Raw genomic sequence first — 26,315 nt, forward strand, 5'->3', positions numbered from 1 at the left:
TTTTTCCTAAATTAAACGAGTAAATTAATCATTATAGTCGTAATATAAAATGTATTTTTATTGAATAGCGACGCCCTTGGAAAGGCAAGACTTGAAGCTGTAGCTTACCCTGAAGCGGCATCTGACATATGCAGAATGTGCCAGTAACCGTGCTACAATCGGCAAGGAAGTAATCCTGTATGAAAAGATAAACTGGAAGTACGGAAAACTATTTTTTTCGTATGGTGCTTTCTTTTTAATGAAATCAAACTTGAAAATTTTATTAGTATACATTTTATATATTTAGTGCATATGCATCCATTTATTTTTCTTTCAAACCGGAAATCGGAAACGAGCTTAACTCCATTGATAAAAAAGTGCGAAAGAAGAATAAAATAATTCGATGGAATTTTTAATTGCACGATCCTTTAATAGATTTTAGCCAAAAGGGAGAAGAGAGAATGCATGGCTTCCTTTAATTAACGGATCCATTGCTAATTGCTAATTGCTCAACTTAATTGCTTATGAAAAATTATTTTTTTCTCTCGCTGGAGTAATTTGCAATGGAAGAATCAATTAAGAGACCATGAAAGAAAACATCATAAGATTCCTACAGCCATGAATTGAACTAGAAATCGCAGTTTCGCTATGAATACGAAGGGAGGGACGGGGGGAATATTGGATTTCTCTGATAAGTGAGAAGAACTTCTTTATAAATGTTCATTGTTTGATGTTTGTTCGAGTACACGGATAGAAAAAAGCCGCGATGGGAAGAATCAAAATTGGATTGCACAGCAGCTAACATCAGGCAAACAATGAAATAAGAGTAAATGGAGCAAGCTAAATTTCTAAAATTACCCATGAAGCGTGCAATTTGTCTGTCAGTTTGTTCTGATGTTTGTAGATATAATAAGTGAGTACGTGAGTTTTACAATATATTCTTGTAATATATGGACAAATATAAATATTTGAATTTCTGGCTTTCCTCTTGATCATAAAAATTACAAATATTATAAGTCCATATATGTACATATATGCATCTATTTCAATATACAGGGTGGTTGGTAACTGGTGGTATAAGCGGAAAGGGGGTGATTAAAAATTTAAAAATTTTAAAAATTAAAAAAATAACGTCAATCGAGACAACGATCTACAGTGAGATCCGTTATAACGAGACACGATAAAGTGCACGCGTACCGAGCCAAAATTCAAAGTCGATTTTCTCGAAAACAAAGCCTCAAACGAAAAATTTTTATTCTATATTTTCGACTTCTTTTTTCGCGTAGAATCGCCCTCTTTCCGCTTGTACCACCAATTATCAACCACCCTGTATATAATTTAGGAAAGCAAATACAATAACTGCCACACAAGAGCTGTTTTAACAACGCAATAACAATTGTTATTTCGCGGAATTGTATTAATCATTAAATTTATTGATAAGGTATTTTATTTGGTAAAATCTTTGCGTTTTTATTCCCAGATATGTCGATAAATATACACGTTCGATATACACATTGCATACATCGAACGCAGATAATGTTACTCTCTACTAAATCGGTAATGTCGCGTATGTTATCTGTATAAAATGGTAAGAAGCACGTTGTAAAATACCTAACCTAACCCCATTCAGACTTAGCATTAAATCCTCAGTCGATAACAAGAATCTTTTTTATGATTTTCTAATTGCTTTTCTTGGCTTATGAAAGGAAAAGAAATTGATGTTGTTCCTTTTTATCTTCGATATACGAGTTAGTGGTGAAACGAAGATCGGAAATGAGACTCTTAAAAATAATTTTGAATCGCGATATACGCCTTATATAGAATTATACGACTTATCTACTTTACGCTACTTTATCTACCAAAATACCACTCTTAAATTATGCATGCACTTAATTAAATTATATCTTACTTATATATTAACCGTTCATACAAATACTAAACACTTATTTAAAAATACCCTACTTAACCATAAATCTAACTTAAAAGTATCCTACCTACAAATTTCAAAAATCTCTACCTAATCGAAAATCTTATTTCGTAAAATGTTTTCATGAGCCCTACCTACACAAATATCTAGTTGTAGTGAAGCGACTGGAGGATGGGGAAGAGGCAAGGACTGCTGTATAAAATCTTGGATACTTATCATGCATCTAGAGTCGTTGCAGTCGAAAATACTCAAAATAATAGTCAACGACCCATGGTATGTCAGAAACAAGGATATACACAAAGACCTAAAAATACCAAGGGTCAAAGAAGAAATCAACAGATAGGCACAAAAATACAAAGAAAGAATGACAACACATCTAAACCAGCTGGCTGTTGAAACGAGCAAAACCCATATAAAAAGAAGACTAAAAAGAAGACACCCCACTGATTTCACTAAAGAAATAAAATAAACAAACTCGAAGATGGTATCCCTCTGGGGGTAGCCATCCACATGTTATTTAACAATAAAATTAGAAAAATTTACCAAATGTCCAGCTGCACAAATTGTAAAATACAAATTAAATAATAAAAAAAAAACTCTAAATAAAGAACACTGAAAAAGAAATAACTCTACCAGCCAAAAGGGCCATCAAAGTATCCACTCGATATAAACCCGAGCAAACCGTGAGTGGAATGTGAATTCTATGTATTTCGCAACTCAAATTTATTACACGTAACTTACGAGTGCTTTATTACATTTTCAATGTTAATCAATCTACTATTAACAAAAAAAAAGAAAAAAAAATAGAGGATTCCCGTGTGAATTATTTATTTACTCAACATTAATAGCAATTAACCTATGCACTCAGGTGTTTAAATATTCGCAACGCTAAAAACGAGACATCCAGCCATCTGTAGGACTGCTGGCGTAACTGCATCGGATCATGCAGGATCGTGTTTCCACAGTCTAGTGGAAGAAGATTGGGCATGATACAGGCGCAACACTACTTCGAAGAACGCGGTCATTTGTCAACGCAACTCTAATTAAAAAATTAATCAAAACAATCGCGATGAGAGTCCGCAACACTGATTCTTAAAACAAAAATAAAGTTATTTTCTAACTTTTCTAACTTTCAAAGTTTCTAACTTTAGCTTTAAACGACAGGTATTAAGATAAACTCTAACGTATATTACTCTGTAAACAGTTCTAACAACTCAAAATCAAAATTACTAGAGGCAATCGCGATGTGATAACTCGCAACACTAAAACAAACACGATTATCGTCATCTCGCAACTCTAATTCAAACCGTAATCAGTCTCTCGTGACGCTAATAGAAAGCCGCGAAACTTTCCCGCAACTCTGACTCAATTGTAATCAGTCTCTCGCAACACTAATGAGAAAAGTCACAATTTGCCCAATATGGTGGTGGACCGACACGTACATCGGTCAAGAAGGAGAATACTACAACTACAACTACAGATGGTAAAAGCGAGCATAGTGACAAAGTAGTAACATTAATGACTTCCCATGCTCTGGATAACCCAGAGGATGGGAAGCCATTAGTAGTTGCCCTCTTGAGTGGCAGTTTGCCGGGCCTCTTCGGCTTATAGCCTCTTCTTTCTTCGGGCGCAATGCCCGCTGAAACTTAAATCTAAGCTCGAGTCTTCTAAATCGCAAACAAAAAAATAACTTATAAAGGTGAAATAAAAATATAAACCGCAAAAGCTGATTCAAATGCATGCGGACTGACCAATGATCACAGCGATGCTCGAGCGATAAACGTTCGTTTCGACTTTACTCGCGACCACGACCGCGAAATTCGAAAAATCAACAGGCAAAACTAGAGACGAGAGCATGCTCTACTCGTGCCTGTTTCACCGTTGATTTTTCAAATTAATTTCCAGAAACAGGTTGGTCACACGAAAACGCGCCTACCCGACCCAGAGACTGCGCCAACCTGCCCGGCCCTACCTACTTATAATTAACAGACACACCAGAAAGTATACTACCTATCCTACCTAGTCCTATATTTAAAAAATGGCAAAACAGGCACACCAACACACTCGCTCCACGATTCTCACACAAACACTCGGGCGCAAAGGACCTACACTAGAGAGGACGTCCCGGGACGCCTCCGACACCCGAGTTTAACACACATCATACACACTCTAAGATACGTACCGTTTTCCTGAAATCGACTGACGAAGGCTAGGGACCATTGCGTGCAAACACAATAAAAATGAAAGAATAAAAAACAAAGAGTGTGTCTATTTTTCAAAAAAATATTAAATGGTATGAAATCTGGTATCATTTATTAGAATTTGATGACAAAATTAATAATATTGCTATCTACAGTTCCATATTTAATAGGGAGTCTGTTTCTACAACTTGTGATTGAAATAATATTTGTGTAGATTTATTTTGTTATTATTTAAATTTATAGTATATGGAATAATTGAAACGACGCAATTCCACAGCCTAACAACACACACACACAATGTGGAAAGTACGTCGTGCACGATACACTAACGCGTCGTCAGTCGCTCAAACATTATCATTTTACAAATGGTCATCGTACCCATTGCCTTTCTCCTACCCAAGTAGCACCTGGACACGTGAGCGAGATCCTGGCAATGATACGGAAAAGATCAAACCTGAAAATCCTAACTAAAAAAAATATTAGTACGTCTGTTTTGTATTTAACAGGCTAATCTTTCTGCATTCTACATCTTCAAATTTTATCTCAAGTTACTATCACTGTATTTTCTACTTTGACTAATTTAATAAATTACAACAATTCTAATACTGAAATTATTTATAGAAAACACAAACAAGACCAATGCAACTTAATGATTCACTCGTATAACTGACTTTATATTTCAATTAATTATTAAAATTCTAATTTTCTAATATATTTCTAATAATTTTAATTCGTATTAAAACAAAATATTGACAATGAATAAGAAGTTTGTTTAATAATTGACTCTAAATTACATGTTAATGCAAGCCTCAGGCAGTCCCTTTGTCAAAGCATATATTCGAAAGCACAAAAGCAATGTTCAGAATTTGTAGCTTTGATTCCGTAATCTGCCAGTCGCGAAGTTTCTTCTTGCACAAGACATTGAATACATCTTTGTACGGTACGAATTGAACATTAATATCTTTATATTTTTCTAATTAATACTTAAATTCAAATATGAAAGACAAACAATTAAATTCTTTAGAATATTATGTTCAGAGAACACAAGATGAAATGAAAAAAAATTTATTATTGTCACTATGATTATGCAATAATTGAAATTTTTCATGCAACGAAATCGGAGGGTATCCGATTTCTCTGCAAGGAAATATTTAACCAAGTCATTTCAATACATATTATTTATTCAAATATTCACATTTCATTTATATATGTATATTTGGCTTTTGCAAATATTTAAATTAATGCTTGATATAATACTGTTTGTATCAATTAATATAATTATATTAATATTATGTAATAATATAATATTTCAATCGTCAATGACATTATTATTAATATAAAAAAAAGTGATGTGCAAGAAGATCTATTCTAAACTAATATATAAAACACAGATAAGAAAATGTTACTACTCACGGGTATAATAAATACCCGTGGTCACTATGCTCGTCAAAAATTCTACGTAATACAACCAGTTACCCGTGTCGATTCGGACCTTTCATCCTACGACATGATTGAGTGACTAGAGGAACATAAATGCATGCAACTTACAATTACATGCAAAGAATGTTGTCCTTTATATTGTTGTGAACCAAGGAAAGTCATCGTGAAACCACCATTAAATCAAAAAAGCGAGATCTGGAAGAAATTTGTAACAAAGTTTTAACAAATATCTGTATTATAATTTCTTCTTAAAGACAGCGTTAATTATTTGAAAAATTTGAAACAATGAATTTCATGAAATTCTAATAACACTATTCCATTTAAAAATGAGTTTAAATTTGTCAAATTTTTGATAAAGTTGTATTTTTTAATTAATAATAATAAATGCAAGGAATAAAATTAAATTTAAAATATAAAGGTAGATACTTACATTCTCAACTTTTGAAGCACTACTAGGTTCTTTTGATGGAACAAGAAGAGGGAGGAGTGAAAAACCTTTAACAAAAAATGAATTATTATAATTAGTTCTGGAACACACAATGATGATTGTTCAAAAAATTTAAGATAATGAGATGTGGCACTCTATGAAAACTTGAAATTTTAATAATAAAAAATATTCTAATATTAAAATTAAAAATCTGACCTTATTCTTTAATAAATATGTAAATACAACAAAATACAAAGAATAAAATTAATTGGGATAAAATATGCAAAGATTCTTACATGCTTAGTTGCAAAGCACCACTCCATCCTTCCCAATGAACAGGAAAAAGTGAAAAACCTATAACAAAACACGTGAAAAATTATAGTCTGTTCTGAAATATATACTGCTTATTGTTTAAAAAGTTCAAAATGATGAAAGATAGAACTCTATACAAGTTTTGAGTTCTGATAATAAGAATTGAAATTCTTATAAAGACTGATTACAATTAAAACTTAAAAATTGTAAAACTAGAATAAAAATTTAAAATCTAAAAATGATAAGAATCTAATGATTGCTAAACCATGTTAAACAATTCTATTGTATATTTTAATATTGAAACTTTAATATTCTATTTCAACAGAAACTAATAATAAATCAATTAAAATACGAATAATAAAATAAATTATAGTATACAAAAATACTTACATTCTTGGACTCCAGGAGAGGCTTTATCCTCTTATGAGACCAGCCACTCTACCACCGAAAGCGAACGTTTGAAAAAAAGGATTCATAAAGAAAAGAAAAATAGGAAACTACATATTACCGCGCCCGTTCAAATAACAATCGGCGAACACATTGATTCTAATTTCTTTTATGATTATTATGATGAAATTTAATGAGAGCTATGTGCTCTAAAGAATATTGAAAATAATATAAGGCAACAAACACTGATTCTAACGACCGCATTGCGCGCGATCACAAAAGTTCTCTGAAAGAAAAACTTTATTAAAGGGTAGGGATTAAAGAAAAGAAGCAATATATTTTTTTCATATCTCTTTTTCTTCCAACAACTCCGAGAGTTTGTTCATGAAAATATTACTACTATATTAACAGCACCAAATATTTAGTTAATACATTAAAAATATTATTAATATTGTTAAATAATTGTTAAACGTTTACGATTTCATAATATAATTGATTTGTAAAAATCATACAGTGAATGTCCGCCATTATAGTTTCGAACATAGTTTATACCGATAAAATATGGCGCGCTCTTTTTTACGGTTAAACAAAGCTGCATAATACGAAAAAGACGCGATGCGCAAAATATGTCCAAACCTATCAGTGAATATCAAATGTAATTAAGTAATATAATAAAATAATTTCTTTAATATTGTCTATTTCCATCGTAGTATTCGTAATGAACCACGAAATTAATTTAGAATTCCGTTCTATTACGTATCAATTATGTTAAGATTATGAATTGTTCGTTAAAAATGTATACTGATCGAATACTAAATAAACGTTACCAATTGTTCAATAATATTAGAAAACAAACGTGTAAATGACTTTGTCTCTATTAAAATGAATCATATGTTACCACATCTCCACGAGAACTTGAATTCATCGTCGATCACCTTCCATCCTTTTTCATTCCGCGCCATGTTTGTTAATTTCGTGGCGTCCTTCTAATGTTTCCTAAGTTTCCTCATAATCCGCTGATAATCTCAACAAAGAAAGACCAAAACAATAGAGTAAATGTATTAAAAGAACAAATTGTATAAAAGTGAAACAATGGTCAAGGTCAAATTATTTTTTGGAAGTTCATTATACGAGCTACCGGCAAATGTGACAACCAAAAACATGGTAACGCAACAAAGATAATCAAATAATAGGTTATAGAAGATTGTAATAAATTATTGAGTAGAAACGTACGTTAATTAAAAAATAGCGTCGGTTTCAGCACTAAAAAAATGTCTATAACAGTACTACCAGGAAATTCCACTTTGCTATTACATTGCAGAAAGACAACACCCATCAGGATGTAATAATAACAAAAACAAACGTCTGATTGCTTCGAGTTTCGACTCTAAACTGACCCCCGCGCCACAGCTTGCGCAGCGAATTTCGGTTTAAGAAAAGTGGGAAGAGAGATCGCCGACAAGTCGAGCGCGCACTGATATCGCAGTCGCCAAATTCCTAGAAAAGATACCTAATATGCTTTCGAGAGTTAGCATATTCTGTTCCAACTAAAGACGTCCATACGTTAGACTGAAATGCAAAGCAAATAAACCTGCATGAGCTAATATAATTTCAACAAAGAAAATTTATCGGTACTGAAGTATTCTCACAAATTTTAAATTCATTTATCTTCGATTTATGTTTCAGTACTCAGTTAATAAATCAGTATATTTTTTTTGCTATTTACATACAATGTTGTAAAAGCGTATAACATAAAATATTACGATACAGTTCACAGATGTCAGAAATAAAGAATTTGTTGATTTGTAATTTATCAAGAATAAAATATTTATTAATTAATTATGTACTGTTGCCTGAGTATTACAAGATAAACCGAAGAAAGGTGCATTTTTAATTTGCTAGAATATTGGACATATTGGTATATTGGCAGGAGCAACAACAGACGCTAAAGGGAAATTTCGTATAAATTCGTCTAGAGGAAAAAAATGCAGTATCGATTATTAATTAAACATTAATCTTCAACACATTAAACTGCTTCAGACATATTATTGAACAAATGGGGTATCGGGTAAAACATCAACTTTTTTAAAAAAATTACCATTTTAGTATTTTTAACAATAATTTATAAGGTGTCCGAATATTTTTGTGGGATGAAAATTCACTTTGTTCTGACATTTCTTCTAATACTTAAACAACGGTTTGTTTGAAGTCAAAAGTTCTTTAGTTTCTGACATCTAAACATACTATACCTCAATAGATTGCAAAACATTTTTGTTTTTTATGTGTATTTATTTCAGACATAGAACATAGAAGTCAAAGTTATACTAGTGCCCGAATATTTTCGAGATCGACTGTATGTATACATATACAGTTATATACAGTTATAAGTATATGTAACTCTAACTTCATTTTTATTACATTATTCACTCATGTAGTTAATTTTCATCAACTATTATTATTTATATGTAATATTTATTTACTGATAGTAATTATTTCTATATATATATATTTATACGTTATGAATTGTCAATAGCATCATTCTAATTAATACTATTGTCAATATATTATTGTATAATAACTTAAAAATGAGAGAACTGCTTCATATTCTCACAATAATGAATTAAAATGATCTTTGAAAACGATTATTATCTAAATCTCAATATATAAGGATTATATATTATAATTTCGCTATTAATTCTCAATAAATCTGTATATATTATAATTTCATAACTAATATGTATATTATACAATATATTAATAATATTAATATTCTCCATATTCTTTGCCTCCAACTTGTCAATATATGTCCTATCCAATATTCATATAATATAAAAATTCCATAATTTATAATTAATAATCAAACAACGTGTGATTGTAATTCATATTTCGAATTATTTTAATTCCTTAGTATTGAAGATGGCACTACCAACAAATGTCAGCTCTATGCGATGTAAAATCAAACAAAGGAACAGTTCTTCCCGGTTCTTCGTCGAATGTGGATTGTTGAGCATTATATACAATATGTCGAAAAATGCATTCTATTTCTTTGCTCTTGATTGGGCTAAAGAGCAAAAGAAGCGTGGTATATCTGTCCCAAGAAATATGAAAGAACTTTCATCGCTTTGTAGCGAAGACTGGAAGGTGATATATTTCATATTTCGGCAATTTATTTAACAATTTATTTCAATAATTTAACTGACCACGTACCATTCTTTGAATAAAAAAACATTCCAATTTAATAAATAATTCTAATTTAAAAATATATATCATTATTTAAAATACTTACATAATATGAACATTTAGAAGAATTTGAATGTAAGTGTTTGTGTTAACATACAAAGGTCATTTTAACAGTAGAATAACTGACTGAGAAATTTCTCAAACTAATTTTTTTATGTCCCTATATATAAAGTGATATTCAAGAGAATATGTGATATTAATGATTTTTAATAGTTATTTGTTGATAAAATTTTTAATGGAAATTACAGTATTTTATATAATTCTGTTATCATAGAACCTTCCTCCACATGAAAAGGGAGTTTATAAGTCTAGAGCAAAAGACAACAAGGTTAAAGCTCAGATGACAGTAGGTAACAGAACTACAATTGGTGAAAGTGTAGCTGAGTTAGAGTTAGAGCAAAAGAGAGAGGAGGAATTTCAGCAAAACATGCTTCAATACATAGAATCTATAGTTTGTATGGGTGTACGACATAATAGTAAGTATTTCAAATTAAATCTTCTTTTCTAATAAGAACTTTTAAGATATTGATTAATTATTTAACATTTAATATTGTCATTTGTTACAGACTTGCAAAATCTAAAATTCATATTTATACATGTCAATTGGTTTTATAGAAGAGACATAGGAATTAACAAGTATGACTTTTGTCCTGCAGAATTTGCAGTTGCAGAATTTAGTATACAAAATGGTATTCAAAACATATACCATGAAATATTAAAGGTAAAAATACCTTTAGGATGGAAAAGAGATGCACTAGAAACTAGTCAGGAAACACACCAAATCCCTATAGAATTAGATGATGGAGAATGTGACTTTGCACTTATGTATAATAAGTTCTTCAAATTTATGGAAAGTAATAAGACTGGGAGAAGGTATCCTCCATTGTTCACTATGAAAAACTTATATCCTGTTGTGGAATCACTGCTACAGAGATTGAATGAAGCAAGTGGTAACTATGGATATTTATAACAGTTTACAGAAGATAGTACAAAATTTTGGCAACGTTTTTAATTAGTAATTGTATTTTAGGTGAACCTGTTAACGACTATCTAATCTATTCGATAGAAGCATTGTTTGGAGAACTACGGAATGCTGCTGTACGGAGCGTAGACAATCGTAGCATTCCTCTTGTTCTTGCCGAAATAGAATTTGCAAAAGACTACTTATCCAGTACACGTGGCTTCGAGTGTGAAGTATGCATACAAAAAATACTTCCAATCAACAATACTATATAATACCCTTAATAACAGCTTATTTTGGTTTCCATATAGTTCCATAAAATTGTAGATGTACCTCAGTACTGCAGTAAATCCATAGTAACAAGATGGGGTATGACGATATGTGATTATTGCTGTGAATACATGAATATTGAAATGATCGAAGGTGTGCATTGCCCATACAAGAAATCCCTCGAATTTAATAAGCAAGGTGCTGCTAACGAAAACACTGACGACATTGATCTGAAGTTAAAGGCTTTAAAAATAATGGAAAACAGGGTAACAATTGCTGATATAAATGGAGTGAGTAATAAATTGTTGATTTTCATTATATAAAATTATATGAGAAAAAGATAGAGAGAGAGGGTGATATTGTTTCATATTCTGACAAGTATAAAATTTCTTCAATATAATTAGGTATCCGAACAGTATAGGGACAAGGTATCTAGACGATCTTACGAAGAAGAGAAAATTAGACGAATGGAGAATAAAGTGGACATAGTTGATCATTCTAAAGCTAGTACATCCAAATCCAACACTGCAGCTGTAAGTACAAGTGTTTCAAACTGTCACGGCTAAACTTCCAAGCAGTTAATTAGAATGTACAAAGTATACAATTTGAAAATAATTTATTTCTCAAACTTTTAGCTAAATTTGCCAATGCGACCATTGCGTGCACCTAAAACAGTGGGTAAGTGTATTTTTGTGTCCTACTTACATTGATTTTGTGCGATATAACTAAATATTTTATAATATTTTAGCTAAAGCTCTTAGTGGAACACAGGAACCCGAGTTTTTATACGATACTAATTTTCCTCCAATTGGTGAGACATTAATTTCTCGAAATTATTTTTTTCTTTTTAAATATATTTTATGAATTTCCAATTACCTATATTTCAAAGAAGAGTTAAAAAACTATAATGTATACAACAAACAAAAAAATTATAGCGAGTATAAAGAAAATGTCAATGAAAATGTATACTTTGTACACGGTAGCCTTGAGAAATCACTTACCTTTAATGGTGAGGTTAGAGTTTGGCTAGAGTTAGGTTAGGATGTCCAATTATTCTACTTTGTGTATAGAGTGTAAGAAAAATATCAGATTATTTCCGTATTACCAGTTTATTCGGCGAAAATTAATTAGATAAAAATACCACATAATTGACTTTGCCTTAAAATTTCCAAAAATTTGTTTATGATATGCAATATCTTTATTTACATAATCTCTCTTAAATCAAGGATAGAATCAGTTTTATGAACCGTGATGTATGCTTATCTTACACCCTATACATAAATAAAAGTAGTTGAAAACCTCACCGCTAGGTGGTTTCTTTAGAGTACCATTTCTCGCTAGGAAATTTAGAAGATACAGATGTTATATTCGGAAAGAAAATCAGAGTTAGTATCGCTTCTCGGCCTTATGGCTAAGATCAAAGTGTAGTATCTGTTCTTATCAGCTTAATATCTGATACACTTCCCATTGGGAAGTCAGAATATTAAACTGATTTTTGGAATCTGACGGAGGGTTGGTGCTTGCTCCACCTCTGTCGTGAGTCAGCCTAGCATTGCAGTGCCGCTAGGATTGGCTTGATAATTTATTTAAAAACATAAAGTAACTTTTAAATTTATTGCTTTGAACGTTATTTTGAACATTACTTTTCTGAGTATGATATACGGTAATACTTGCTTAATTGTGTAGTAGTACCTTTCTATCTACAAAATGTGAAAGTTAAATTATCGTAACTTAAGAAAAATAATGCACAAATAATTTCAGTAAAATATATTATAATAAAACATATTAATATTTTGTGTAAAAATATTTTTCTTTACTTTTAACGGATTGTATGGTACAATTTATATGAAGTATTTCTAATTTTAAAATTTTTATTTATTTCAATATAGGAGGACGAGGTACAGTTAAAAAAGATACTACAAGGTTAAAGTTGCCTTTGGGCAGAGGTAAAATTTTATATATTAAATTGAATCTTAATATACAATTATGTTTGAAGATTTTATAATAAGTTTTACTTTACATTTGTATGCAGGACGTGGAAATTGTAAGGACAAATAGCTTTTGGTACGAAAGAGATTGGACTTTTTCTATGACAACAAATTCGTATGGAATCTTTGAAATACACTCTTACAAATAAGACTTACATAACTTGTGTGTAATTTGTTTTATGAAAAAAGAACAATATTTTGTTACAAACTCAGACATAAAAAAAGATGAAAGATAAAGACACGATCTGTTACCAAAGTTCGTAAAGAAAATATACGATTGATTTTTAATGAAAGTGAATTTTATTATCTAAACCTTGAATCTCAGAATAATTTGTAAATTTTGTTATTACAAGATTTAGAATGCTAAACTGCTTTATAAAAGTTTTTGTGATTTTAATTTTCGTTCTGTTTTCATACCTTTGTGTTTTGGATATCTCTTAGACTATGTATAAATTTTATTCAAGAAAGGTTAAAGTTATTCAAGAATGCGAGGGTTTCCATAAATGATAGTATTTCGTGGAATTAGTCTTACTTCTTACAAGTGGCTGATTCGTACATTCTTTGCGTGCATGGCTGACTCATACATTTCGAATTGGCGACGGCGTGCCGCCGAGTTAGATAACTATCTATGTATATATGTATACTTCGAAATATAATATGTATAAACAAAAATTATTTATTAAAAATAAAATGGATGGAATTCATTTAACAGACCTTAATTTTTAAGTCATCAATATGGTAATACTCTATGAACATATAGTTTCTAAACTTGAGCCCGAAATTGATATTTTATAGAAGTCGATAGTACATATAGCTCCTTACTAATGGAATTCTTTATTATACGTTATATTTTTATACTTACACTTAAGTAAAACTTTATTATTAAGAAAAATTCATAAAAGAATGGCCTGTAATTATTTATTCATTATCAATTTCATTGGCTAATGGGTCGATATTGTTAGATAACGAAATATAGATATTCTCTCTTCTATAATTCCGTTTCCTCGTCTGATACCTCCATAATGTTCCTGTGCCCCTGTTAATAGCAGAGCAAATAAGTAGGATTTCATAATACAAAGATATATGCTTAATTTTCCGTTCTTTTCCCAAATATATACATATACCCATTTCTCTTGAATATACCTTTACCAATATTTTGATTTTCCGTCAAGTTGCGATCAAGTCTAGCAAGAATCTATAAGGCAAAATGACGATCGAAGAGAGATTCTTTTATCTTTTTCTATAGTGCTTTTGATAAAAATACAAAACGTTCAAAATTATGTAAGAGAAATAATTATATATAATTTGTACCAAAATGTTGTTTTTACATGAATTTATTACAAGGTTTAGACATATATTTATTTGTATAGATTTTTTTTTATATACAAATATGGTTATATTTACATCGTCTTAAATTTTATTTACAAAATGAGAAATTCTTACAAACACCAACATGTAAAACAAAATAAAAATTAAGGAATCAATTTATCCATAATAATAGTTTCACTCATACTTTATTAATAATATAATACAATTACCATCAATGACAAAACATTATGTTATAACACAGACGACTCGTATGTACTTATAACTACATATATTTATTAAATGTAACGTCAGATTTCAAGTACGATATTCAGTTTACTTTGATCTGACATACATACTGATATACATAATATGTAAACATAAAGGTTAGAATTAGCATTTAAGAGAAACAAATTTCAATTGCAAAAAGGATACACATTACACATGAGAGAATCAACGCATAAAGCGAAGTGAATGATACTTTTGAAATAAAAGACCGGTATACTGTATCACGAAACAAACGTCATCAAGCAATTTTCTCTGACACAATCGATGCATTCGGCTTGGCTTAGTAACACAACACGTCAGTACTTTGAAGATGTCGTTAGGTCTGCCTGGACAGGACTGAACCTGCACACTGCACAGTAACCTGCACCGACTTGTTCCTAATTCCTGAGAAGGTTCCTGAATCATCCAACCCGTCGCGTTGGAAACAGATTTAAAATTCGCATCCCGTTGTTCCGCGAAAAAATAACTCCACTCATACTAATAGTAAATAAAATAATTTCGTTAGTAATTAATCATACATTATCTTATACTTACTACATAAAATATGAAATATATCTTAAATTTGTATTTTGCTAATACTTCTCAATAATTGTTCAATTATTTAATTAATTCAGGAAGGATTAATTAAAGATTTACATTCACTCTATTACTTATCTCGAATTATATTAATTATATTCATGAAAATGGTTCATTATTATTATTGTAATTATATACCGAATATTATAAAGATATATATATAATATTATTATATATATTATATTATATATATAATATTATTATAGATAAATTGTGTGTGTGCGCGCGCTTGTGTGTATGTGTATGTAAGATAGTGCAATTTTCTGTTTGCAAAGTGTTCTGCATTGAATTAAAATATGCGTCGGTATAATAGAACCATTTGAAAATTTTCATATAGCAAAATTTTGTTCAACAATTGTAATATATACTGTTTTTGCAAACAGATATTAAATAGACTTCAGTGCTTTGTGAAAAGCAGCTTTATTTATTTAGTTACGCGTTTATTTTTGTATCATTTTATCTGATCTTTCGGTAATTCTGCCAATTGTCGGTAGATGGTAGCGCGACAACTGTTCTGACAGTTCCAAACTTCATTTACTTTTAAAACTATTACATTTATTAATTTAACAGTACAATCAGTAATCAAGCTTCAACAATAAGGATATTGCAATAGTTATATCTTTGAAAAATTAACAGTCCTAATCATATAACAAATCTAATATTAATAATAAATTCGAAAGAAATAGCTTAATTGCTGATTGCCGTGTTTCCGCATAACTGTTTCCAAGCAGAAAAGAACAGCCATCTTTTCGAAGAGATGATGCAATCGATGACACATATCGACCGTATCTCCGATCGCTTAGCGAATCATAGAAATTGTTAACCGTGGATTTTGGTGAACGAAATCGGAAAACAAAATATGAACGAAAACGGTTCTACTTTAGCGAATAAAGTCAAAAACAGTTCTCATCAAACTATAGCCTATCGGATGTTAAGCGAAAGCCGCCAGCTGGGAGTGCTATTTTGAACGAAGTACAACGTTGCCAGTTCGTGAGGCGAACAAGTTCAAACACGTGCCCCGTGTTTTGCTCTTGGAAAGAGATAACTGCACAGCCTGGCAAAACAGAATGTTTGCTTTCCACTTGGTTCGCATTCATTTCCCGTTTACGTCCGCAAAACCACCTAAAAAAACGAAACAATAATTCTACACTCCTTAACAGCAAATTATATTCTCGACATATCTATATCTTACAAACTTGTGTCACATGTTTACAACATTAAAACATGCAAATATATATTCAAACGAAGAGGGAAACTTAAATCTGGAAACGACCAAAGATATTATGTGTTATAGTATTCCATATTTTATTTATCCTTACCCCAATTTGGTTCTCTTTTACAAAATATTATCATAATTTGATAATTAAGGTGATTGTATGTTATAATGTGCATTTATGTAAGATTATGTTGTAATTTTGGGAAGAATTTTGTAAAAGACATGTTCGAGACTTCGAGAGTCACCAGCTGGACAAGAAAGTTCAGGTTCGTCGGAAAACACATGGCAACGCAGCAACTGCGTGAGCCGAGATGCGCGGCATGAATAGCACCGCGACGTTGATGGGCCGGCCCTATGTCAGGGGAATGGTGGGGGAAGGGAAGGGGTAAAAGTTTCCACGACAGTGGGGATGGACGGAAACGGTGAAACGAAAGGGGGATGCGATACCGCTCTGCGTGTGGTGGTCGTCGGTGAGGGTAATATAACCGAGGTAATGTTACCAAGTTGCTGTTTACGGAGAGTTTTTGGAAATTTCAAAGGGGCACATCTAGTTTCCCGGTTAAATTCGAAGCGCGGCAAATCGAATCGTCCAATCGTGATTATGGAACCGCTATACGTTAACTTATACGTCGGAGAACATATGCTACATGAGAATCGAACTAACGGGAATAGTTATCTTGGAAATACGTATACATGATGCGTTTTGCAAATTATCGAACGCATTGATAATGTATACATATATCGTATACGCTTCCGCGTGGAACTTTCTGCGCGCCAATCGATTTGAAACCCTGCCACTGCAATTTTTCTGCCTCAGAACGGAAATTCAATATTTTACAAAAATGTTTAACGTAACGAGTGATTTCAGTATTTTCATCAAACTTAAGAAATTTATTAACAACTGAATCGAAGGACGTAGGACTAAATTAGAAATATAAAATGTTCAGATGCAACCAATATTACGTTGTAATTACAATGTATACTAATAGCTCGAAAATGCTTCTATGTAAGTGGCTGATACTTATCTGTTTCAAACTCGAACAATTTACTGAGTCGAAAGCAACTTATAATGAAAGATGTAGTAGGGTTAAGTTCAAAACCTAAAATGTTCAAAAACTATCGATACTATGCATTTACATTATAATTATAGACTACACTAATAATTTAAAGAACTAATTTTGTATAGGTAGTTGATAGTTATAACTCAGACTTAAGAAATTTGTCGCCTCGAAAGTAACATGTAATAAAAGATATAGCAGAGTTAAGTTGGAATTCTAAAATGTTCAGAAATTACCAATACTATATATATTGTAATTATGAAATAATAATGGTAATAACTTTAAGAATTAGTTTTATATAGGTAGTTAATATTTTTAGTTGAAACTTAAGAAATTTATCAAGTCGAAAGTAACTCTTAAGGAAGGACGTAGTAGGGCTCGGTAAAAAACCTAAAATGTTCAGAAGTTACTACTACATTATAACTACAAACTATACTGTACCAATTTGAAGAATTACTTCTATCTCTTAAGGTATAATAAATAATTTTTCTATAGTTCTAAGATAGATTAATAAAGGTGTGTTTATAGGTTAAGGAAGGTTCCCAGTTAAATAAATTGCGTTGCTCAAAAGCACTCGGTTTGAAGATTCTCGAGAAACGTCGGAGTATAGTGGTAGGCGCATTGGTGACGGTGAAATCGTGGAGGGGACGACCCCTCCTGCCCTACTCCGGTGCGCGCAACGTCATTGTGTCGTGTGGGGCCATGATCGTTGGAGTGTGTGTGCGTCCCTCGAGCTACGCGCAGACCTACCCAGTAAATACGAGGCTTCCGTTCCCTGTGCGTGTCGAGTGTTGAAACAGTGCGTAGTTAAAGGAAGTGGTAGACTTTCGTCTTCTTGACATCCCGTGGTCACCGGCGTGTTCCATCATGCCGTTGAGTATTGGGGTTAACCTAAGAGTGACCGGACATTGTAATCAGGGCGGTCGTAAGTACATGGAGGACATGTTCAGCGTGGCCTTTCAATCGACACCGGATGACAAAGATCTGGAGTATGCCTTCTTCGGAATATTCGACGGCCACGGCGGCGGCGAAGCTGCCACATTTGCAAAGGAACACCTGATGAACGTTATCGTCAAGCAGAAGAACTTTTGGAGCGATCGGGACGAGGATGTGCTGCGAGCCATCAAAGACGGATACGTGAACACGCACTATGCGATGTGGCGGGAGCTTGGTAAGAATCTTATTTCCGCCATTTGTTCCGTTATTTCTACTACTTCACTCGTTTCCCGCCAAATCTCATCACTTTTCACGCGTATTTACAAAGAAACTTAATGTATCTACTATTTTTTTAAGAATTTCTCTCATTGTCCCGCGTATTTCCCCCACCACCTATGCCCGATTAGGTTAGAATTTAGGTTATGTAATCCGAGCTAACCTGAAAGTTCGAACTCTGAGAAAAAGTAGTTGAGAGAAAATATTCGATATCTTTTGTTTTTCTATGGGCAATTTGTTCGTTATAAATTAAAGAATCGTAGAATGTGGTTTTCGACAGGAATTCTCAATGAAAATATATGTTGACGAGGATGTATTTTTGTGATAGACAAGTGGCCGAGAACCGCATCCGGATTACCATCTACGGCCGGAACCACGGCTAGTATAGCCTTTATTCGTAAAGGTAAAATTTACCTGGGTCATGTAGGAGATTCTGGCATAATATTGGGATACCAAGCAGATGGTGATCCTCAATGGCGTGCAGAAGCTTTGACCAAAGACCATAAGCCGGAAAGTGGGCCAGAAATGATGAGGATACGTGAATCTGGTGGTAAAGTTGTTAGCAAGTCTGGGGTCCCAAGAGTTGTTTGGAACAGACCTCGTATTGGGCACAAAGGACCTGTTCGAAGGTCAACTCATATAGATGAAATTCCATTTCTTGCTGTTGCTAGATCCTTAGGTATATTGCTATTAAAAAAATTTGGGAAAAACCTATAAGAATGTATGGATCATTAAATGATTAGTAACCTTGTATTTTATAGGTGATCTTTGGAGTTATAACTCAGAGTTGAACACATTTGTTGTGTCTCCAGAACCAGATGTTAAAGTAGTTGCGATTGATGTGGAATCACATCGTTGCCTTATTTTTGGAACAGATGGTTTGTGGAATATGTTGACACCCCAAGCTGCAGTGGCTATTGTCCAAGCTGCAGATAGACATAATGAGAAACATCTGATTGCTTCTCAACAAACATGTAATGGGGTATGTTTAAAAGGAACTTGAATAAGATATTAAACGTACAGAGACATATTTGTAATTCCTATTTTAAACAGCAAGCTGATAATGTTCAACTGTGGATAAATCCTTCGAAAAGTCTAGTAGATAGAGCTTTGGAAAAGTGGTCATTAAAGAGACTACGTGCAGATAATACAAGCGTGGTCACATTAATGTTAGATCCACCAGGTCCATCTCGTAGTGAGGTATGTATTGTGAAAAATTATACTTCCACTCTTTAATAATATCATTAAAAAAAGGAAAAAATGATTTGGAAGATACAAAGAAAGATATTAGTTATGTTGTTAAACAAATTTGTTTTTTTGGTTCTTCAAGATTATATTGAGCCAGAAAGAGTGTGTTGTGACACATCGTACTATGCACACACCTACAGCTACGCTTGCAGAAGCCCCAACAAGACATAACTGTAATCAAGTCTCTCCAAGCATGCCAAGGCCTTCCCCTATAATAAATCATTATGTTGATCTTAACCGGTCTATACCAGCTTTTTCAGATGAGATTGAGGGGAATCGGAAGGAATCATATGTGGAGAATATATGTACACCTCCAGAAAAAATTGAAGGAAATCAATACCAAAAAGATGACAAGCATGCAGATACCTCAGGAAATTTGGTCGATGGAAATGTTCAACCTGTAGAATTATCATCCAATGAAATATTAAAGAACAGTATAGAAGTAAATAGTCTCGAATTTAAGGCAGAAGTAGAAAAGACCAAGACCATCGAGGGACAACCAACAAAGACAACTGAAGATAATACATTAAATGAGCAGAAAAATTCGAGATCATCTCGACAATCACCTGAGATAGAAATGAAAAACGATCCTGATGTTTCAAATGTGATACACCAAAGTGCATTTTCTAGTGAATGTAATGGTACACATTCTTCCACAGTCGTTACTAATACCACAGAGAGCAATGAAGTAGTTCTAGCAAGTACTAGCTGTAATGAGAATGAAGTAAAAGCTAACATATTAAATGGATCTCGTCACAGACAGACAACATTATTCTCAACCTCAAGAAGAGACGTTCGAAGCACGAGAAGGCCCAGCTTAACTACACATCCACGAAATACTTTGGGGGATGCTAGTTCGTTGGAAACGAAAACATATGTAAATTCTAGACTTAAATCACGTAGTACAAAAGTATCGGTATCAGGGAACACAGTGGAGGAAGGTGTGAGAAATTCGACGAGCAAAACGAGCGGTAGTGCTGTTGCTACTAAACGAAGACACAGTGCAATATCACAGAGTGTAGTTAACACGATTGAGGAGTCATGTATGTTACAAGAACCATGCGTTAAAAGGAGGACGCGCTCGGAGGATCGTCCGAACCCGGTCGACGAGAATGATCCAGCGAATCAAGCCACAAAGGACGCGAGTAGTAGTATGAGCTGGCCTAGCACGGATTCCAATATTGCTCGTTCTACGGCTGTTGCTACCACTGTACCTGTACAGGAAAGGCTGCCGTCGCTAAATAGCTTCCAAAGAAATTTGGAGAAAAAAGCTACGCCAGTGAAAGCTATCATAAGGCCGTCTATCAAAGGTCTGTTGAAACAATTGTGGGCTGCTAGTCTCGGCGCAAGAGAGTGGGATCAGGGAAGAAGTAATCGATCGAATAATTGTAACGAGCGGAGGATAAAGCGAACTGTGTCTATTATAGGTTCTTCAGATAATACGACTGTTCCGCAACGTTGGCTCAGGTTAGTTTCCTTATCGTTTGATCTTTTTTTATCGTGTCTACTAACTTGTATTTAAACTAATCTTGTATTTGCGCGAAGTGATTTTGCAATTCCTTACCCGATATATTTGTATTTGTTTTTATTCCAGGTCGGATACTATCGCAGCGACACCTGTAAAAACACTACGTTCACGTAATGTAGACATAACTGGTCACACAATATCTCCACAATTAGTACATCAGTATGGAATAGTAAAGCAAAGTCGGCTCTCTTTACCGTGTAAATTGAAGCATTCTAGTAATAATGGATTTCTACAGTCAAGTAGAGTAAGGTCTTCCTCCTTGTTGTCCAGTATAAAGCAAACTAGCAGTAATACTAGGAACGGAGCTTGCTCTACGATTAATCCTACGAACACCGGATGTAACTCTAGTTCCGGAATGGCTAAGAGAGTCAAATCACCCTATAACCCAAGTGCTAGGTCATTAAGCACGCGATCTCGCATTAAACGCCTTGGAAAATGAGGTAGGGTAACGTACATTAATTACACTGCTTGTTACATTAAACAGGGTATCATCTCTTACCCTCACCAAATTTTTCTTCACTTTGCGTCTTGCTTTTCATCTTCATGGAAAGGTATATCTAGCTGAGAGAGATTAACTATTCTCGTTTATACTGTTGCATTTTATCTTGAAACTTGAAGATGCTATAGGCAAGCTCTTGTCTCAATTTTCCAAACGTCTCGATGGGGTTGGGTTTGCATTTTACGGACCAATTGTTAAAAAAAGCAAAGGAAAACAAGAATCATCAACGATTTCCATCGTTTCCTATTTTAGAATAGTTCTAACTTCTTCTTAAAACAATTTGCTAGTAATAAGTATATGAGGATACTAAATAGGATAACAATTTTCTTATCAATACATAGTAAAGTTTTACTACTTCCACGGCACACTACGGGTCAAGAGTTGATCGTATTTTTCATATTTGCATAGTTTCACACGTTGAAAAATATTTAGCAATAATGTAGAATCGATCGAATAGTATAACGTATTTCTTCATGTTCCGTTTAGAAAAATGCATACATTAATATGATTATTCAAAACAAGACATGGCACGTCCATACGGATAATCGAGTAACTCTGTTTTTATACGAACGAAGATCATTTAATGTGAAATATTTTGTAGATACATACAGATATATTAGTATTACACAAATACAAAAGCTTTTGAATCAAGATTTAACAATTTTTTTTAGTGTTCATTTTTGTCTCCCAATCTTACTTAGCTGCCAACTGGGCGACTTTTTTCAATGTTATTATTTCAGTAGCCGTACTCTATCTGTCTCTCTTTCTCTATCTCTATCTATATCTATCTATTTATCTCCCTCTCCCTCCCTCCCCCCTCTCTTTCTTTGTGCTTCGAATCATCTTAAATTCGTTTTTAAAGCAACGAATGCTTCTGAGTGTGTAGTAAGCAATAAGAACGTTACTAATAGGATCTAATCTATAAATGCTAATAATAACCCAAAGACATCGTACATACCTACATACAATGAATAGTGATTAGAGAGAAAGAGGAAGCATAACCGAAATGAAAACACAACATACATACACGCATTGAACATAAACACATATTTCTCTTGCTTACATCTTAGACAACCCGTTCGAATAATCGAACGTTCCGTTAAATAATCGATGTTCCAATAATCGAATTTTTCGTTAATCGATCGTTCCTTTAATCGGGGTTTCGATAACTGAGATTCTAACGTCATGTTAATCATAAATTGCATGTGTATTTCTTTCCAGTTGTATATACTATTCCTGCAGATTGTAATTTATACATTGAAATATCTCCACTGTTATCCACGTATGTAATTTCCCGAATGTAGCAATATTTCCTTTTTTTCATGCTGTGGTGATAGTGTTTGAATAGTTTTTGATTTTCAGAAATCAGTGTTATCGGTTTTCAAGTTTGAGTAAAATATTCCTCTTTCTCAAGTAATAGATCACCATGCTACTTTGTTTGAACAGATTTTGCCATCAGAAAGCTAACTAGGTACATTTTTATCACTTTTCACTTTCTTAAGAAAGCATAGCACCTTGTAGGATTAAAATGAATACTATAATCTAAACATTTGCTTTATCTAGTAATTATTTCATAACATATTAAGACTTCTATTATTGTTTAAGATTACAAAACCAGTTGGAACCCAGTATTACCAACAATTGGAACAAGAAATTACTATTTTAACATAAGTAAAGTTAGACCTTTTACAATGTAATGTATAACGAATATTAAAATATTAGAGAGATTGTACAATACATTGTAGATGATTTTGTAAAGGGCAATTTGTAAAAAGTTGAATTTGTTGTATGAATAACTCTTAAGACCTGTTGGGTACTAGGTCGAAAAGCATAGTTTTAAAACAGGTTCTGTTAAAAAATTTTTTTTAAATAATTTCCAACTTTTTGAAACCAATAAGACGGCGTATCTCATTAATTGTCAGCTTAATATTAAATGATTCCTTTCTTAATTCTATGCTTTCTAATGTTTGACTAGCTTATTAAAATGTTAATTATAGAGTTTGAGGAAGCTTGAAACAGAAAAAGATAAAGAACACGAATATGTGTATTAAAATGTGTGAGTATGAGAGTAAAAGAAGTAAAGGATAACTGTAACCACAGAGTGCGTATGTGATTTGTAGAAATTATTTTGAATGATTCCTTTAAATGTTCCAGTGTTTTACGTGGGAGCGACTTTCAAAGAGGATTAACAAGTCATTAAAGAGAAAATGTGATTTGCTTACAGTAAGATTAAAAAGAAAATGAAAATATCTAGTACGTAGGTACGTAAATCAGCAATCCGCTTTGGCCAAGCATGGAGGTGACTGTTCAAGATTCGTTCGATCGACATTAAGGGAAAACTGGCGTGTATAATCATGAAATTTTGATATTTAACTTTATACAATGGCAGCACAAAATCTAAGAAAGTCTTTCGATATAATAAGAAAAAAAGAAAAAAAGGGACTCGTAGGTAGTTCGATTTTATTGTATTCACTATTGTAAGTATTTAATCGTTCGCTTAATTACGACGATAATTTTGAATAGCGTCTACCTTGGTACGAAGCGGTACGAAAAATGACTGTCTGTTATGCGATACAAAATTTAGATTATATTTAGAGCAGCTACAAAAAAGAGAAAACGAACGGTTGAGTGAAAGAATTGAAAAATTTATTTGTTTATAGATATATAATAATTCTTCAACAAATTTTAGCTTTTTCTCAATTTTGCAACTATCAGAAGGCGGTTCATATATATTTTTATGAGCGAAACACGGCAGACCGTGGGTATTGAGAAAGAACGGTTCGCAGAGTCGCGTTTTGCTCGCAAAAATTTACAAGAGTCGCCTTTCAAAGTTCGAAAAATTAGAGATGTGTTGAACAGTGAATTGTTAAAACGATGATCGAGATGCAGATGTTTCGTATAATTATGTGCTTAAATCGTTAAATAGAAATATATTCTATTGGAGGCTTTTTTTCATTTATTACGAATGCGGTGATTATTTTTAAGTTTATTTAAAATTTGCGAATAGCGTGAAACTTACTTCAGGATAATTTTGAAAGTTTGGTTGCATGTGTGCTGAAGTAATAATATGGTCAGAGAGATTGAGATGGTAAATTCTCATCCACGTGTTACAATTTTGTTCCATATACATATGTATATCCTCTAGAATAATGTTTGTTGAAGATTAGAGGGTGTTTTATGTTAAAATAAGATTATTCATAACATGATTTTTAGTTGACTTCTATCTGTTGGAATATTTTTTATAGAAATAGTACAGTGATCATACTTGATGAAAATTTACCATCTCTCCAGGATTATTTGACCAAGTGAAAAAAGAAAATGAAGACATTCAGAAGCGTATGCTTGTACGAATTTATCAATATTTTTATATCTTTCTGTTTCGTTATAGACAGTGCAGAGAGAGACATAATTATTTCAAAAAACAGAGAGGAAAATAGTATGATAAAGGAAAGAAAATAATGACACGTGCCTACAATAGTTACCATTGAAATTTGTATATATATATGTATAAAGTGTATTCATACATATATCATGAGCCAAGAAGAAAGTAATTTTTTCATTGTTACCCAGTGAAAATATAAACGCCAAATGATAAAAAGGAAATATATTATAAGGTAGATAAAATCTGAGATACATAAAATAACGACATTTCACTATCTCTTCTTGGTGCATGCGATCAAGTAGCACTATCTATACATATAGATATACTGTATATGTATGTAAATATATATAAGTATATAGGCGCATATATATACATACATATTGTAAAATAAAAACGCATATATTTGTAAATCGTCTACATGTAGATATAATTAAAAACAAAAAAAAAATTTAGATGATTGTGCTCATAAGAGACATAAAGAAAATCTTCGCTAGCGTTTATTTATATACATGAGAAATTATAATAGTAACGAAGGAAATGAAATGTAGAAGTGGACGAGGAAAAAAGGATCCGTCTAGTTCTGCGCTTGTAGATTTAACATTCGTTACATAGGACGTGAATTAAAAACAAATAAATAGAAAAACTAAGTATTTTCTCTGAGAGTCAAAATAAACAGGAAAAGGAAGAAATAAGATTTAACAGAGGAACACAGAATTGTATAGAGAGTGGAAATTTATAGCGGTTTATCTCAGGTTAAGCATAGGTTGAAGGAGGCATACTCGAACAAATGTGTGATCACGTTTCAAATCTGTATATTTTAATTAAATAAACTGAAATATACAAATGTTTTTAGCAAATATTTTCTTCGCGA

General features: G+C 32.5%; 2 protein-coding genes, 3 long non-coding RNA genes and 1 other non-coding gene across 9 annotated transcripts in view; 3 read left to right on the forward strand and 3 right to left on the reverse strand.

Moving 5' to 3' along the window:
* Window positions 1–7,300, reverse strand: part of LOC138188309 (uncharacterized) — a 55,488-nt gene extending 48,188 nt beyond the window's left edge. The window contains exons 1-4 of the long non-coding RNA XR_011175465.1: window positions 6,677–7,300; window positions 6,271–6,328; window positions 5,978–6,042; window positions 5,656–5,742 (exon numbers count right to left, since the gene is read on the reverse strand). This is a non-coding gene — a long non-coding RNA (uncharacterized LOC138188309). The remainder of the gene's footprint in view (window positions 1–5,655; window positions 5,743–5,977; window positions 6,043–6,270; window positions 6,329–6,676) is intronic.
* Window positions 7,301–9,368: 2,068 nt separating this feature from the next.
* LOC138188003 (uncharacterized) lies at window positions 9,369–10,192 on the reverse strand. The gene is made up of 2 exons (XR_011175318.1): window positions 9,960–10,192; window positions 9,369–9,884 (listed from the first exon to the last, which is right to left on the reverse strand). It is a non-coding gene; the product is annotated as an uncharacterized LOC138188003 (long non-coding RNA).
* On the forward strand, window positions 9,582–13,425 carry LOC138188002 (protein maelstrom). The gene is made up of 10 exons (XM_069129355.1): window positions 9,582–9,814; window positions 10,188–10,389; window positions 10,480–10,863; window positions 10,944–11,107; window positions 11,186–11,434; window positions 11,549–11,677; window positions 11,780–11,822; window positions 11,893–11,955; window positions 13,034–13,090; window positions 13,177–13,425. Exons 1-10 carry the CDS (start codon window positions 9,590–9,592, stop codon window positions 13,200–13,202), a joined length of 1,542 nt encoding a protein of 513 aa, XP_068985456.1. The 5' UTR covers window positions 9,582–9,589; the 3' UTR covers window positions 13,203–13,425.
* Window positions 12,536–12,727, forward strand: LOC138188561 (U2 spliceosomal RNA). The gene has a single exon (XR_011175550.1). It is a non-coding gene; the product is annotated as a U2 spliceosomal RNA (small nuclear RNA).
* On the reverse strand, window positions 13,227–14,453 carry LOC138188004 (uncharacterized). Its single transcript, XR_011175319.1, has 2 exons — window positions 13,955–14,453; window positions 13,227–13,900 (listed from the first exon to the last, which is right to left on the reverse strand). It is a non-coding gene; the product is annotated as an uncharacterized LOC138188004 (long non-coding RNA).
* Window positions 14,454–18,252: 3,799 nt separating this feature from the next.
* Window positions 18,253–26,288, forward strand: Pp2C1 (protein phosphatase 2C). 4 transcript variants are annotated; one of them, XR_011175459.1, is made up of 8 exons: window positions 18,253–18,746; window positions 19,116–19,466; window positions 19,549–19,769; window positions 19,841–19,987; window positions 20,118–21,502; window positions 21,630–23,344; window positions 23,425–23,533; window positions 24,217–26,288. XR_011175459.1 is itself a non-coding variant. In XM_069129943.1 (7 exons), exons 1-6 carry the CDS (start codon window positions 18,443–18,445, stop codon window positions 22,000–22,002), a joined length of 2,781 nt encoding a protein of 926 aa, XP_068986044.1. In that variant the 5' UTR covers window positions 18,253–18,442; the 3' UTR covers window position 22,003; window positions 23,668–26,288. The 4 variants fall into 4 exon arrangements, 2 of the variants coding, with proteins under 2 accessions (XP_068986044.1, XP_068986043.1); XR_011175458.1 differs by having other exon boundaries at window positions 21,630–23,533; XM_069129943.1 differs by lacking the exon at window positions 23,425–23,533 and having other exon boundaries at window positions 21,630–22,003; window positions 23,668–26,288.
* The last annotated feature ends 27 nt before the right edge of the window (window positions 26,289–26,315 follow it).

The sequence above is a fragment of the Bombus flavifrons genome, chromosome 16 (assembly GCF_040668555.2).
Source record: "Bombus flavifrons isolate JBK064 chromosome 16, iyBomFlav1_principal, whole genome shotgun sequence".
NCBI lineage: Eukaryota > Metazoa > Arthropoda > Insecta > Hymenoptera > Apidae > Bombus > Bombus flavifrons.